This window comes from Crocodylus siamensis, chromosome 3 (genome assembly GCF_052110815.1).
Source record: "Crocodylus siamensis isolate JL-2025a chromosome 3, ASM5211081v1, whole genome shotgun sequence".
Taxonomy (NCBI): Eukaryota; Metazoa; Chordata; order Crocodylia; family Crocodylidae; genus Crocodylus; species Crocodylus siamensis.
Genome location: NC_143397.1, coordinates 93,530,183 through 93,546,424, shown reverse-complemented (window position 1 = coordinate 93,546,424; position 16,242 = coordinate 93,530,183). Strand labels below are relative to the sequence as shown.

The following is a 16,242-nucleotide window of genomic DNA, read 5'->3' as shown; positions in this document are numbered from 1 at the left end:
TTTAATAGACCATCTTCTTCCTCAAAACCTCTCCATCAATAATCACCTGGCTTAGATAATACCGACTTCAAAGAGGTAGCAATGGGTTTTTTTTATGCAACATCAACATGAAACTATGAAACATTCTCACAGTACCACCAGAGAAATCCAAATGCTGAAATTGCTAACATCCCCTTTTAAAGCATTCTGCAGATTTTTCCTAGGTTTTGAACCCTGTGAGATTACTAAACTTTTAGAAATATTTGAAGTAATATCACTAGATGGCTAACTGGAGGGGAACCCAACTAAGAAACGGCAGGAGTAATTGATCCTGTGACAATGCAGCATTCTGTTACTGTTCTTTTAAAACATAATTGTCCTGGGTAAATGTCTGGTTTTCATTAAGACATTGGTACCAAGATTGAGTGGTGTTTACTCTTTTACAATGTGCCTATGCAATAATAAAACTGATTGCATGAACAAAGCTGGCAGAGCCACAAGGTGCGTAAGGTTGAGCATTCTACTTTGTGCTATTCACAGTTGTATGTTTGAGGGGTAAAGGAGACTTCTGGTTTTTGCAGTTTTAAAATATCCATATTGGCATGCTCTTATCTTAATTTTTATGCAACAAAAAATAAAAATTTAAGGGCCCGTTTAAAAAACAAAAAAGGCTGACCACTTCAGATGTGTGGTTATGTATTCCTTTTGGAACAGGCAAAATACAGCCTGCAGACCATGTTTTTTCACAGGTAGAGAACTCCTTAGTGTTCACGTACTGTCTTGGATCCTAGTTTCTTTTGCAGTGAGATATAATAGCTTGTGCAAAGTCCACTGTGGGATTAAGGTTCTGTTGTATTTTACTTACTTAATTTACTATGCCCAGACCGGACTATGTGATTAGACTGCTTAACACACGAGAGTGGTTTAAACACGCTACAATACATGTTCTTCACGTTAAAAATAAATGATTTTTTACTTTGGCTTATCCTTGAGAATTGAGGAAAAGCTGACTAACTGTAGGATGTGTAAAAGCGATGTCCTTACCTAAAGGTCCTTAAGAACAGGTCATCCAAACATTGAGAGAGAGTCTCTGTGGGTGTTTTTACATGTGCTCCAGGGATGTGGGGGAGCACTTTAATTAGAGCAGCTTCAAGAGCCGCCATAATTAAAGTGCCTGAAGCATCTCATGTGTCAGTGCCCCACACTTCAAAACAGTGCCTTTATCTAAAGCTCATCGAACAAGTTTTAGTTAAAGTACCCCCACCACCATTTTGAAGCGTGGGGGTGCTGATACACGAGACGCAGAGGCTGGCTAGAGCATACTAATTAGCACACTCCAGCAGGTTTGATTAATCGAGTCATTGAGTCTGCTCCAACATGCTGTAATTACAGTGCGTCGCAGTAGCGACTCGTACTGGCACCCTGCATTCTTAATCCTGCCAGTAAGTAAATTGATGAATTAAATGATCTCTTGAGGTTCATTTCAGCCCTATGTTTCTGTGATTCTGAATGAATGATCTTATACTTTAGCTGTTGAAGACATAACTGAGTTAGATGCTATAGTAACTTAAAATATTATTTCTTAAGTTTGCTGAAGTTTGGAGAATCTTGTTTTAGTTCCAAAATGCATTTGGGTTTTGGTAAAGGTAAGTCTGGCTCTTGATTTTAATTTATTTATTTTAAAAGCATGTTTTTAGAAGATGAAGGATTTGCTGGAGAGTGGTCTGTTATGTATTAATCTGTATTTTGCTTAATTTGCAGTGCCATCAGTTCACACCTACAGACTTGTGGTTGCTCTGTAGTTGTAGGTAGCAGTGCAGAGAAAGTTAATAAGGTAAATGCACTTTGTGATTCACTGGGTTGGATGGTGTTTATTAGCACATTTGCAGCAATGTAGAAGTGGCAGGTAATGGGAAACAAACTATTTTTTCAGTAAAATTTTAAATTGCCTGTAAATGCATTTGGCATTGTGTGGATGGCAACACTGTATTGCTGTCAGTCTTGAATTGGATGCACTAGTAATTGATGACAGTTTGAAAAAGGGCTTATCAGTCATGTTCTGATGACTTTTAGCAACCCGTTTCATTTTGCTGACTCAGCATAAAAGCTGAGGCCAGTACACAAGGGTAGGATTTAAGAATTAGATTTAAATTGTCCATAATGTGTAAACTCATGAGATCTAGATTGACTTTTTTTTTTAACCAGTTACCTGTGGAAATGAATACTAAACAAACAAAATTCTGTATAACTTTATTGTCCTGAGTAGTTGCCTGCGAAGGCAACTGTTCCACTGTCAATTGCTTCTGCACGGTATGTTTTAAGTCATCAAAACATCCAGGGCCACTTGTATATTAAAAATGTATGCTTGCTAGGCCAGTGATTCTCAACCAGGATGATGTGACTCCCTGGGGTGAGATGCTTTTCAGGGTACTGGGAACACTGTTAAGTATTCAAACACCTACACAACTCATAAAATAAACCCAGTAATTTCAAATTAGGAATCCATTGTGTCAAAAGCCTTCTGATGTGTTGTGGTCTTTCAGAGTTCTTTGTGACAGAATTGCTGTATTTATCTGTATTCAAGAAATGACTACAAGTTAAGACCTAGTATTTTCTGAGGGGTGTCATAAGTCTAACAAGGGGCATCTTGAACGTAAGAAGGTTGAGAACCATTGTGCCTAGTGCTTAAATCTCACCCATAGGATTTCCATGAGAGCATTTGGTGCATTGGATCAGATATATCATATTCTGAGAAATGCAAATGTAGGATCCATGCATTCTGATCCTTTTTCCTCATAGTTTTAGCCATAAGTAATACAATTAAATGAAAGAAATAGCTTAATTCTTTAGAAGTTCAGTTCATATTTGAGTTTTCATTGGCGACATGGGAGATGCAATGTGCCAGTCCAGACTTAAAATGTGTGCACGTCTACAATGGATAGCTTGCTGTTGAAATATACATTTGCTAGGCCAGGGTTGGGCAAAATACAGCCTGCAAACCAGATTCACCCACCAAGGGATTCTATCCATCTCATAGTAAGTCCCCTTGCCCTCTCCAGCCCAGACATGAGGGCCAGCCCGGGCCATGGCATGTGAAGTCAGTTCCACTGTCCTTGGGCTCATGGCAGGGTAGGGGCAGCATGGCAGCCACACTCAGCTTCCCAGCAGCCCCTGCCATGGCAGCTCCTTCCAGTTGCTGCTGCTAGTCTACACCACTATACTTAGCCCTGCTGCCTGGGCACTCCAGCCTGTCCACCCCACACCCACTGCTGGCATGCCAGATGGGGTGGGCAGGCAGGCAGGGTCTCCATGGAGACTGGCCTGAGTCCCCCGCAAGCCAGGCAGATGTGATAGGGCTGTGGGCGAGCAGGGAGTGGCATCCAAGAGCAGGCAGAAACTGGGACTGTGACAACATGGGGCTGGGGCCAGGGTCAGAACTATAATCTGTTCCCCACACATCCCTACAAAGGGCACTGGTTCTGTGGGCAGGGATGTGTGGGGAGTGGATTGTGGCTCTGCCCTGAACCTTGGCCTTGTGCTGTCACCACTCCATGATCCTGGCACCACTCCCTTCCTGTGGCCCCATCCCATCTGCCTAGCCAAGCATGCCCTGTCTGGAGGAGGGTCCCAGGCCAGTCTCCTTGGAGGCCCAGCCTGCTCTATCTGGCAGTCTTGGGAGTGGGTAAGGAGTGGACTGGTCCAGGGCCAGATAGGATCATTCCCCACCTCCAGCCATGCTGGGCTGGATCAGCACCCCATTTCTCTTCCCCCCAGGGGCCCACAACAGCTCACCAAAACTCCTTAAGTGGCCCTCCAGCCCAAATACTTGCCCACATTTTTACTAGACTCTTTGGAACCGTCACCCTTCAAAAGGGCACTTCCTGTCTTCTGTCCATACTCCAAAGAGAGAGAGTACTGGCCAGATGCCTTAATGAAGGAGGACTAGGTTTAAAGGCCAGGAATATCAGGATAGTGTTATATTTTTTTGTCTCTGGAAGCTGCATTCTCAGGTGCTGTGCTCTCACCCAGAATTGATTGATTAAACTCTAATGGGAGACAACCTTCTCCATTTCACATAAGTCTCTTTCACAAAGATGAGATGATTTTGAAACCCTGTTTTAAACATTTTTCCTAAACTAATAACAGATTTTTCACTTGAATAAGAATGGTGCTTTTGTCTACTTCTTCCCTGAGTTCCCTGACTTGGCAGGCGACTATGGAGCTTGAATCCATACAAAAGTTATTTGAGAAAAATGAGGGATAAACCTGCCTAGTTGTTGTGGGGAAGAAACCAAATGGGGGAAGTTATTTTTTACTTAGACTCTTTCAAAGTGATAAGTTAATATCCGGAAATGCCAGTTTCATGACTTGAAAGTGTGTTTTGCCTCTATTGAAATATGTCTATTAAAACTCAGTGATTTCTGGCAGGAGTTGAATCTATATTTCAGTATGTCTTTAATAGACAGACGAGATGCTTGTTTAAGTAGGTCTCCAATTTATTCCTCTTAAAGCTATCTGTCAATTCAATTACCCATCTGCAGTTGAGGTCTGCAGAAAGAAATAATGATAAACAAGGTTTTCTTCACTGGTGAATCCAATTCATGTGGACAGTTCCTTCACCAGATCCACAGAGTCTGTATTCCACATGTGTCCTCTAACTGACTCGTTTGATTCAAAGGACAGAACAGGCTTCTATAGTAACGTCTGGTCTTGAAAGTGTTGGAGTGATGATGTACCCCAGTTGATCGAGGAATTGAGGAGCAAGGATTTTTGTGTGTGATATCTTTATCCCAAGCATTCAGTTGGTCCAATAAAAGTTAAACATGCTTTTGAATGTGAGGCATTCTTCATCGGGTCTGAGGAAAGAAGATGGCACAGTGATGATTAAAAACAATGTGTAGGACTTTGAAATTGGAAGAGAGAGATTCCCAGGAGTAGCAGACAATTAAGCAAAGAAAATAAACTTTGATTAATGAGAGGTTAGGAACCTTTCAAAAGGGAAGAGGGTGGTTATTGCCTGCAGTACAAAGAAAGAATTTCAGGAATCAGATAAAGTATAGTGTGCTATGAAGTAAATATCAGTGTTTAGTCCTGGGTTCTTCATGTCCAGCCAGCATATGGATTTTTGCTCCCAAGTCCACCTTTTAAGGTGTTTTTTTTAAATTTCCCTTGAGCACAATGATAGTGAGGTCAGAAAGGATGTGGTGGTTCTATGAAAAATGGGCTCCTACTGCCATTTGTATGTCCCAGTCCTTTATATTTTTTTCATAGTTCATTCCAGTGCATAGCTTCCATCTAGTTTCACCCATGAAGTTTACTATGAGGCCATTTGGTGCATCGGATCAGATGCATCACATTTTCAGAAATGCAAGTGTAGGATCCATGGATTTTGTTGGATTCATTATGGGAGGTGTTGATTGTTAAAGCAGTGGAGATGTATTGACATCTATTGTTAAGACAAGGTTGTGTCGCAGTTCAGTCCTGGATGGAGAATCATAGAAAATTAGGGCTGGAAGGGACCTCAGGAGGGCATCCTTTTGTAATGGGGGGCCCAAAACTAAACAGAGTACTCCAGATGTGGCCTCACCAGTCCTGGATATGGGGAAATAATCACTTCCCTTGACCTACTGACAACACACCTACCAATGCAGCCCAGTATGCCATTAGCTTTCTTGGCAGGAAGGACACACTGCTGGCTCATTCAGCTTATTGTCCACTGTAAACCCCAGGTCCTTTTCTACAGAGTTGCTGCCCAGTAACTCAGCCCTCAGCCTGTACTGGTGCTTGGGATTGTTCCACTCTGAATCCCAGCCCTATCCTCCAGCATACCTGCTATCCCCCCACCCCCTCCCCAGCACAGCTTGGTGTCATCTGCAGACTTGCTGAGGGTATACTCTATGCCATTTTCCAGAGCGTTGATGAAGATACTGAACAAAACTGGCTCCAGGACTGACTCTGGAGCACTCCACTTCATACTGGCTGCCAACTAGACATTGAGCCATTAATTACTACCCTCTGAGGCCAATGCTCCAGCCAGTTTTCTATCCACCTTACAGTCCAGTCATCCAACTAGTACTTCCTTAGCTTGCCTGCGAGAATGTTGTGGGAGATGGTATCAGAAGCCTTGCTAAAATCCAGGTACACCACATCTACTGATCTTCCCATATCCACAGAGCCAGTTGTCTCACGATAGAAGACAATCAGGTTGGTCAGGCAACTTGCCCTTGGAACAATCAGTTTGGATTCATCTAATCACCTTCTTCTCTTGCAAGTGCTTAGAAAGGGACTCCTTGAAGACGTTCTTCATGATTTTTTTCAGGGACTAAGGTGAGGCTGACTGGTCTCTTGTTCCCTGGATTATCCTTTTTCCGTTTCTTAAATATGGGCATTATGTTTGCCCTTTTCCAATCATCTGGAACCTCTCCCAATCGCCAAGAGTTTCCAAAGATGATGGCTGGGCAGCTATACAATCGCATCACCCAATTCTCTCAGCATCCTAGGATATATCCCATCGGTCCCATGGACTTGTATATGTCCAGCTTTTCTAACTTTTCTGGTTTTGCCATCTAATGACTTGTATGCTGCCATTAAGGCATAGGAGTTTTTCTCTTCTGTGTTTAATTATAGCACATATGAATTACAGTATTTTCTGGGACTGCATTGGTATATATCACTGGTCTCCAACCTTTTTAAGTAGGAGATCACCTTTGGCATTTAAAAGCAACCCAAGATCTACCATGCACTGCTACCACCCCTTGCCCCTGCCCAGAAGGTAAATCTGTGGTGAGGGGAGGAGGGGGGGAGCAGATCAAGACAGAGGGAGAAGAAATTATTTGGAGGCCCACCTCTCCAGCAGGTAAGTCCCACTCAACCCTGCTCCTGCCTTTGTGACACCCCTCACTGTGGCGGCCTTTATCTAACCCCCACCCCTTCCCTCTCCCACTGACTGACCTACTGGGGTAGGGCATGCACATGCATGTACACAGGCACTCAGCTCCCTACCCCAGCCTCAAATCAACTCCATGAGGCTCTGAGATCTACCAGTGGATCAAGATCCACTAGTTGGTGGCCACTGGTATATGTAGTTCTGAGTTGTGAAACTGTGACATAAGATGCCTACACTATGCCTCCGTAGAGGTAATATGTGTAGAGAACCTCATTTATGGAGAAGGAATCTTCCCACACTTAGTTTTTTGTTTTCCTTCTTATTTATGGTGTAGTAATTACAGTCCCAGACTGTTTTGCAGGACTGTAACCTTTTTCTGCAATAGATTCTTCTTACAGAACTGGGAGGTAGTTTTGTTCAAGTGTGTGCATGCTCAAATTAATGTGAAAGAGGCAAGGATTTCTTAAGAGTCATATCTTGGTCCTGTTTTAATTGGACCAACTATGTAGTTTGGGATAAAGTTAGACAAGCTTTCAAATGCAAGACATTCATGAATGCATGACCTAAAGAAGAATGACTTGCTTCAAAAGCTTGTCTGACTTTATCCCAACTACATAATGGGTCCAAGAAGAGATCACCCTAAGAAATATTTGCCTCCCACATAATTTCTGGACCATCACAGCTACAACATCACTCTTATACTACAGTATTTATAGGACGCGCTTCCAACAGCAGGAAGAGTGGTGGTAAGCTCTTTGAGGTTGTGCTTTGTATAGGAGACTGCTTAGTACCATGGTGTTCTAATTCATGAATAGGACTTGTAGTCAAAACCACTGATGCAGCATACTACATTTCTATGTAAATGCAAACTATACTTAGAATACATATGTTTTCAAATTAGATGCTACATGACTTGCAGAAAAACTAATAGGGGGAAAAGGTAGATTGCCTTTTTTATCTCATGTTTTGAAAAATGCACTGAAAATGTTGTGATGATGGCATCTCTGTCCAGGTAATCAATAAAAAGTAAAATCTGCTTCATTGTCACAACATATGCATGAAATATGATGGACAAGCTGTTGACCAAGACTACTAAGTATTATTTTAGGGTTGTGGCGGCAGGGCAACACCTGAAGTTTGCATTGCTGAAGTAATGAGTCTTATTAGTATCACAGTGTTTTGAAAATGATATTGAGCAAGCATGATATTTAAAACAAACAAACAAAAAAGCTGGAGAAGCCTATATCACAGTGTAGAACAAGGGCATCTCTCTTAAAAGTTGCACCAGTGCTTCTAAATGCATGTGTTCTTTGAACCGAAGAAGGTTACCAAAGCCAAGAAAAGATGAAATTTTCTGCAGAGTTTGGCCACTTAATGAAGTGGCTGGTAGCTCAAGAAGGCTCAGAATTTTGGACACTTCCTAAGATTTGGCTGAAGTTGTCATTGGAGACTGAGAGCAGTTTCATTTGAGTGCTAGGGATGGAAGCCAAAGTAAGGAGAGCCTACTTTGGAATTGGAGGAGAGGAACTCTGAACGGCAATTATATATAGCACATTTAATCATTGTTAAAGATAAAAGGAAGATGAAGGTGGTAGCTTTAGAAGGCTGGGAATGAAGAAAGTATGTTTGCAGTGTGAGGGGAAAGAGCCAGAGAAGACTGGTATTAAACAAAAGAACAAGTACTTGTATTTTGAGGAAGTCTATGCAAGTATGTTCTATTTGTCCGTCTTTCTGAAGGCACACTCACTTTTGCATTTCTACCTCAAATATTTGTTTGCAAAGTAAATACAATGGGGGCATCTCTTTTTTTTTTTCCTTTTCATTCTTAAGAGAGAATTTTATTGAACTTGTAAATTATCTGCTGTTTTTGGCATCCTGTGATCATTCAGCAGTTCATAATCTCAAGTTATAGGTGCTTTGAGGCACAGACCATGCTTTCTTTCGAGTCCTGCAAATGACAGATCTGCTAGATCAGGGCTTGGCAACCATTTCCCACCATGGGCTAGAGCTTGAAATCCAGCCCCCTACTGTGGGTTGCAGAGCACCCAAGCTGCCTGCACTTATCCGTTCACACCTATTTTAGTTTACATCATTTTTGAGTAGTATAACTTGCATTTTTATTTTAGTCTGGTGAGTTGTTCTGATTTAATTATTCATTTGAAATTTATATGTTAATTCTGGTCAAAGGTTGTCCAGAGCTATGTTCTAAAATCAGTATGGTCTTCACTAGTGTCTGCTTTTTTTTTTTTAACAAAACTTTTAATATTACAGGTAGTGAGGACACTGTGTCTCTTCCTTACTCCATCAGAACGGAAGTGCTCCAGACTCTGTAGAAATGAGTCTTCCTTCAAATATGAGTCGGGGCTCTTTGTACAAGGATTGCTTAAGGTAAGTCCATTTTGCCTTTCACTGTTGCACAGCTAAATTTTATTCTATTCCATCTAGAAAAATCCTTCTGTATTTCAATTGTTTATACAATTTTCCCTCTTCACCAGTGTTTATAACCAGGCTTATCCCTATTTCTATGGCTTTTTGTTTTTAAGACTGCTAAAATTTCAGCTTGCCACTACTGTGTCCCTTTTTCTTTGATGATACTTTTGTTTGTATTGTCCCTTTGCTTTGGGAATACATCTGTTTATTGATCCAACAGGTATTAAGTTGTCTTCGCTTGCAGCAAAGAATGTTAGTTTCCAGTGGGTTAAAATACTAGTACTTTCAGATAATTATTAGAAATGTTTGGAGCTTGTTTAAAAAAAATAAGACTGGTATCACTCAAAGATGTTTCAGTCTGAATTTGTCAGATGGGATGTACACAATTGTAAAATGACAGAAAAATAAGAATTAGGTTATTAAACAACAGCACAGTGTGTCAAACTGGAAGTGGGGAGCAGAAGATCAATACAGTGCAGCGTAGAAAGTAAAGAAGGGAAAATGCTCAAGACCCAAAATCACTTTAGATGTAATCCCTGAGAAAGGGGCAGTGAGTCTCTGCTACTGCAGGAGCAGGCCAGAATCCATAATCTAGATTTTAGTCTGGTGAGTTGTTCTGATTTAATTATTCATTTGAAATTTGTATGTTAATTCTGGTCAAAGGTTGTCCAGGGCTATGTTCTAAAATCAGTATAGATTTTAGTCTCCTTCTATTCTACAAGGGGATTAATTTAAACCATCTTTGTATGGCACCGGCTACTTCCCTTTCCATGCCACTCCCTTTCCATGGCCTGTAGGATACTGCTTGCTTAAAATCACACTGAGGTTATAATATTGCTGTTTTTAACCTTGTATATTGCTTTGATTTTTGTGCATGTAATATGTCATGTTAGTGTTGTACCATTTGCATTGACAGTGGAAAGGTGTCACTAGCAACAATACAGTGATGTATGTAAAACTACTTTTTGATTCCTTACAATGCTTCTGTCTATATTAAGACATTTATCCAGTGTAACAATACAGTTTTATTAGCTATATAAATGTACCTCAAATTGCTCCTGCAGTGGCTATTTTTAAAACATAAGTCTATTTCCTTAATACTGTCTTTCAGATCCCTGTTCTTTCTTGTAACTAGAAGACTTTAATTCTTTTCACTGTAACAGGATGCGACTGGAAGCTTTGTGTTGCCCTTTCGTCAAGTAATGTATGCTCCATATCCCACTACACATATAGATGTGGATGTCAACACAGTGAAGCAGATGCCTCCCTGCCATGAACATATATATAACCAACGGCGATATATGAGGTCTGAGCTGACAGCATTTTGGAGAGCTAATTCAGATGAAGAGATGGCTCAGGATACCATTATCCATACTGACGAAAGCTTCACGCCTGACTTGTATGTACTGATCCTGTACTTTTTCTCGAAATTATATAGCTCAGAACAGTGTAATAGTGTAGCCTTTACGTATTAGCATGTATTTGCTAATAAAATCTATTTATGTTTACTCAGAACTGCTTTGCTTAGGAGAAACTGCCTGGTATTTGTGTTCTTCATGGGAGGGAAACTGTATAGCAAGTTTAAAATATTAACAAAATTATTGCTCGATATTTCGTTAGCACTTGTTCTCAAATTTGTGTTGATTATCTTTTAATAGGGGTTTGGTTGTTTTGGTTTTAAATAAAGATGCTGTACAGTAAAGTTCATTTACAAGTCAAGTGATGGTTAACCACTTAGTGCATTGGGGCTGTCACTTTGCCTTGTATTCTTAAAAATAATTATAACTGACTTACATGTATTTTAATTTCAAATATTGTTATAGTTATTTGTCTGGAAGAATTTACTCTTTTTGCCATGCACCAATATAATGCATTCACTGTTGCCTCATGATATTTTTTTTTTTGTTGCCTGTTTTTTCATAGGAATATCTTTCAAGATGTCCTGCATCGAGATACATTAGTAAAAGCCTTTCTAGATCAGGTAATGGCTTCCCTTTCAGAAGGAACAAAAAATAAAAGCAGTACATTCCTCTGCATAACAAATAGCTTAATACAGACAGATCCTTCCCTGCATTGCTGCAAATAACTGAATTGGCATTAAATAAATATATGAGTTTGTGTAGAAATGTAATTGCTTGCTAGTTGCAAGTTCCTTCAAAGCATGTATGCCACAAATAGCAAGAATATCAAAATTGCGTAGGCTGCCCACATACCCTTCTCGAGTTGGTGCTGTGATCCTTTGCATGGATAGATAGCACAAAGCAGTGAATATTTTGAACTAGAGTGCAGAGGGGTGAGGGAGAATTCCTGAATCATGGGATTGTTCCCTGGCCAGGAGTATAATTAAAAGTTGTTTTCAGTTTATAGTGCCTGACTGCTTAATATACCTGCTGCAGGAACTCTTAGAGAACTGCAACTTAAGTTGAGATTCATTCTTAGAATGGAATTTGAATGATATAGGCTTAGCGTATAGCATGTTTAGCTAATTTTCTGCTATTACTTTTAACAGATCTTTCATTTGAAACCTGGCTTGTCTCTGAGGAGTACTTTCCTTGCACAGTTCCTGTTAGTCCTTCACAGAAAAGCTTTAACTCTTATAAAGTACATAGAAGATGACACGTAAGTAAAAAGATACTGGAAAGCGGGGAGTATGGAAATCTCTTGCTGTTCACTAAAAATCATTCTGTACTGTAAAAATGTGATTTTGTTTGTTTGTTCCATTACTTTTGCAGGCAAAAAGGAAAAAAGGCTTTTAAGTCTCTACGGAGCTTAAAGATAGACCTTGACTTAACAGCAGAGGGCGATCTTAACATAATAATGGCTTTAGCTGAGAAGATCAAACCAGGTCTACATTCCTTTATTTTTGGGAGACCCTTCTACACTAGTGTGCAGGAACGTGATGTGCTAATGACATTTTAACAGTACACTGGTGTGTGGTATTTCAATTCTGGATGTTGCTGAAAGAGTTACCAACATTGCCCTCTGGGCAAGTTCTGTCCTTCTCTTATGCAGCGCTGTATAAATAAAGTAACACTACAGTCCGTCAGAAGTAAGCAGGCAGCATTATTAGGTGGAGAGTCACTTCAATCAAAGAAGTCTTTTTCAGAAGAATCCCTGTTTTATGTGTGTGTACATGTTCCCCAGTGGAAATGAAGATTTCTGTGGATTTTGTTAGAGGTCCATTGTGTAAACTTGGCCACAATTGTGGTTTTCAGAATCACAAAACATTCTGGCTTAAACTGATTTAAAGGGAGGTTTTTTTATATTCTCCAAAGAGATTACACAACTCTTTCTTCCCTTCCTCCCTCCCCCGACATCACTTTCCTTCCATTTTATGTCAGTTTCCCCCATTCTGCTAATTGTATTTCCTAGTATTATGGGAGAAAACAAATTCTGCCCTGCAGCATGGGGCCCTTTCATCTGTGAACTAGAAAATGGAAAAGAGATATTTCTGTTTTTTCTTTTATTCTGTCATGTGTGATGTTTGCATGAAATCTACCTTCCTTTTCCCCTCCGTTCCAACTCCTGTGAAAACTTTTTGTTATTGAAGCTGAAGAATTTTTTTTTAAAACCTTGAAAAGGCCAAGAGAGGAGAGTACTTTGCGGTATCATTCTTTGAAGCAAAATGCTAATGTTTTGCAGATAGAATAAAACTGATGGATAGAACACTGCTTTTAAAACCAGGTCATTATTTTATCTGCTTTATAAGTGCCAAGCAGGATGTTCTGTCACTGATTATGTTGGACCATCATGCATTTCAGTGTTTAATGACCCAACATAATTGAGCTTTCAAAACACAAAAATTTGATTTTTATGCTTGAATAGCAATTGCCAATCTTTCCTTTTATAATATGCTGCTATTTTTCTCTATTAATAAGAGCAAGGGCCAAATTAAGATGTTAGACCACCTGTGCCTTTTCTTTTTGGAAACAGATACAAACAGACAGCTATTTCCTTTTCATGTTGTTTTTATCAATATATTCATTGCAACTTACCTGATAAATTGAAGTGGTTGTGAACTAATATGAATAGTGAAGTTCTTGGATAAAACCAAACCTGATTTGCTCAGATGCTAATCTTTCCTCCATCTCCAGTTTACCTTTGTTGCTTGTTCTGGTTTTCTTGGAGAAGATAAAGGGTAGGAAGAAGATGGGACATATATTTTACCTGCTTTTCACTTTTTATTTCTTACTTGAATAATCTGAGCTTTTGAATTTCTTTTCAAGTTTCCTAGAGATGTTCAAGATTTTGCCATCGTACTGCATGCTCTGCTGTAATCAATAATCAATCTGCATTGCATGCTGCTTTTTTGCCAAAGGTAGGAATCTACTTCTATAAGTGCAATGTATTAGTGTAAGTGCAATGACTGGACGTTACTTGTCAAAAAAAACTATCTTTGTTATCCTGTATTTCTAAGTACAGTTGTTGCTTTCCTACTACACCCCTTTTTGGAGTTTAAGATGAGATGGGTTTCTCTTTAAACTAGCCCTTTTCTATGATGCTGTTCTGTTAGGTGAAAGTCATGCTTCTGATGTATAGCCTCCCTTAAAAAGGGATATTGTCAAATACCAAATGTCCAAAATTTATCGTTTTCTTTTAGGAAAGTGTATTCTGCAATCCAGATATTTAGAATTAAATTTTTTAACAACTTGGATGTGCAGGTGTGCACCAGAGATGCATGTGCAATTATTTTGATGGCACATGAAAGCTTGTTATGTCAAATGGCCATAATTTGCTATTTGTCTATTCAGTTACCTGATTACATGTATAAGGAGTTTAAGTAGGAACCTTGCAAAATATATCAAGCTCTTGAATACCCTTCTCCCAGTTTCTCACCAGGAAAGCCATTGTTAAAATTATGCTGACATATTCAGTGATGCAAAGATTCAGATTCTATTTTACCTTTTTGTTGTTAATTTTTCTTCTGCATTTTAATCAGCTTGCCAACTAGAAAAGGCCATAATTGACAAAATATCTGACTCAGTTTTCTGAAATGTAAGTAATTAAGGGGTTCATGTCCAACTGGTTTTAGATGCAGGATGGAATGAATCATTCTAACTTGTTAATGCTTTGACACTACTAACAGTGAAGCTCTGTTTGAAAATATGTTAGTGTTCACTCTGAGATAACTAAATGCTGGAAATTTGTTCAGCTGCTAGTTTTGTTGCACTATTGTCATGAGTACAGACTGTACAGTGAAATTATTTATTAATACATTTGCATGCTGTGTTTGTAAATCTTTTTGCTCAGGAGAAGAAATGCTTTCTAATAAAATGCACGTTATTTTATTTGTTACTTTTGAGCGTCTCTTGAATTTTTTTTCACAGAAACGTAATTCTGCATACAAGGTCAAATGAGTTAAACTATTTTAAAAAATTATGGGAAAAGATCCTTTTTTACCAGAATGAGGAGAAAATTTATTCTTCCAAATGCAGGATCTTAGGCTACATTGGTGAAGACATTAAATATAACTGACACTTGGCAGCATCTTTGAATAAATACAAGACAACTAGTAAGTGTAAAGATGTTAGTCTTCTAAAATTGTACACTTCAGAACTCAGGGTCTCTGATTCTTCATGTTTCAGTTTATTTCCAGTGATAAATGGAAGTTTTTGAGTGTTCAGGCCTCTTACTTGTCTCCATGTAGATTTAGAAGCTTGAAACAAGGTCCCTGATTTTGGAGAAAAAAATCTTTTTACCAGGTATGAGAATTACGGCCATGCCTTTTAAGGAGTGCCTGTGGCTCATTTGTATGTCTAGTAACCAACTCCTTGCACCATTTTTTAAGGGTCTTATATTTTCTGTTTATCAAGTGATCTGCTTTTCATGGGGGTGGAATCTAGCTTACAGGCTTCTTTGGTGTTGGAAGGGTGACTGTAGCTTTAGAAGATGCTTTCTTTTTCAAGTCCTCCCCTATTTGGCACTACTGCCATATCCACATCTTTGGTCACTTTCTGCTGCCCCACTCCCTGGATGACTTGTTATTATGCCATAATGTACATAGAGCTACATTTCCCTCCCACACATGCACACACTTCTCCCACTTACCTAGGATCACTTCTGTTTGGCAAGAATTTTAATGTAACATCAGCTTTCCATCTCAGAATTAGTGACTCTGTCCACAATGGGGGTTTTTTTCTTCCCCATCCAACAGCACACTATACCACCCCAATTGAAGCACAGCACTCCCTTAAGCAGACTGTTGCCTCAGCAGCAATTTTATTACCAGTGAAGGGAGTATTTGAGCATGAATTTATATTCTCAAAATTTGACTGGTACTGAGACATTAATAGTTGGGTTCATCCAAAATTTGTAGCGTATTCCTTATGCTAAGTGATACTCCCTCACTTCAAATGTAATAGGCTATATAACAAGTCAATATTGGTTGTGCTTTTTCTTGCGTTTCAGCAATAAACATACTAAGGACCATACAACATCACTCAATATGGCTTATCGTACCTCCAATAGAACAGTGCAAGGTACTTAATCTGTGTCCTGTTTTTGGCCTACAGTTGTCCTTTATTTCATTCAAATGTAAAAGGACACTTCCCTGGGCAAGTAGGCCTTTTCTTTTTTTTTCAAGTGGGGAATGTCTGTTGGGGGGCTATTTACATGCTAGTCCCTGGATTATACCTTAAGTTGTTTAGAGAATGCTTGCTTACTGAACCATTCCTAAGTTGCACACTTTTTGTAGCAGCACCAGAAGCAGGAGACTAAGAGTAAACTTGCCCACATCTTAAGATCAGTGCACAAAAACCCATGATCCCAGCAGTTACTCTTCAATAAGTCTGACTTCAATGCCTGCTAATATAGAGCTACTTTGTACAAAAAATACAACTACAGACTGAAATATAGCAGTAGTACTACTAGACAGGTAGGGTCTGAAGAGCCAAGTCTCTGTTCTGTTCGTATATTAAGAAATGTCTAGTGGGGCATTGCAGTAACAA

General features: G+C 39.5%; 1 protein-coding gene across 4 annotated transcripts in view; it reads left to right on the top strand.

Annotated features, from left to right (window-relative positions):
- Positions 1 to 14,590, top strand: part of C9orf72 (C9orf72-SMCR8 complex subunit) — a 150,203-nt gene extending 135,613 nt beyond the window's left edge. For all 4 annotated transcript variants that reach the window (XM_090038818.1, XM_090038820.1, XM_090038817.1 and 1 more), the window contains 6 exons: positions 1,741 to 1,813; positions 9,137 to 9,253; positions 10,459 to 10,694; positions 11,219 to 11,276; positions 11,805 to 11,914; positions 12,028 to 14,590. In XM_090038818.1, coding sequence (XP_089894944.1) covers positions 1,741 to 1,813; positions 9,137 to 9,253; positions 10,459 to 10,694; positions 11,219 to 11,276; positions 11,805 to 11,914; positions 12,028 to 12,214 — 781 coding nt within the window. In that variant the 3' untranslated portion in view covers positions 12,215 to 14,590. The remainder of the gene's footprint in view (positions 1 to 1,740; positions 1,814 to 9,136; positions 9,254 to 10,458; positions 10,695 to 11,218; positions 11,277 to 11,804; positions 11,915 to 12,027) is intronic.
- Positions 14,591 to 16,242: the final 1,652 nt, after the last annotated feature.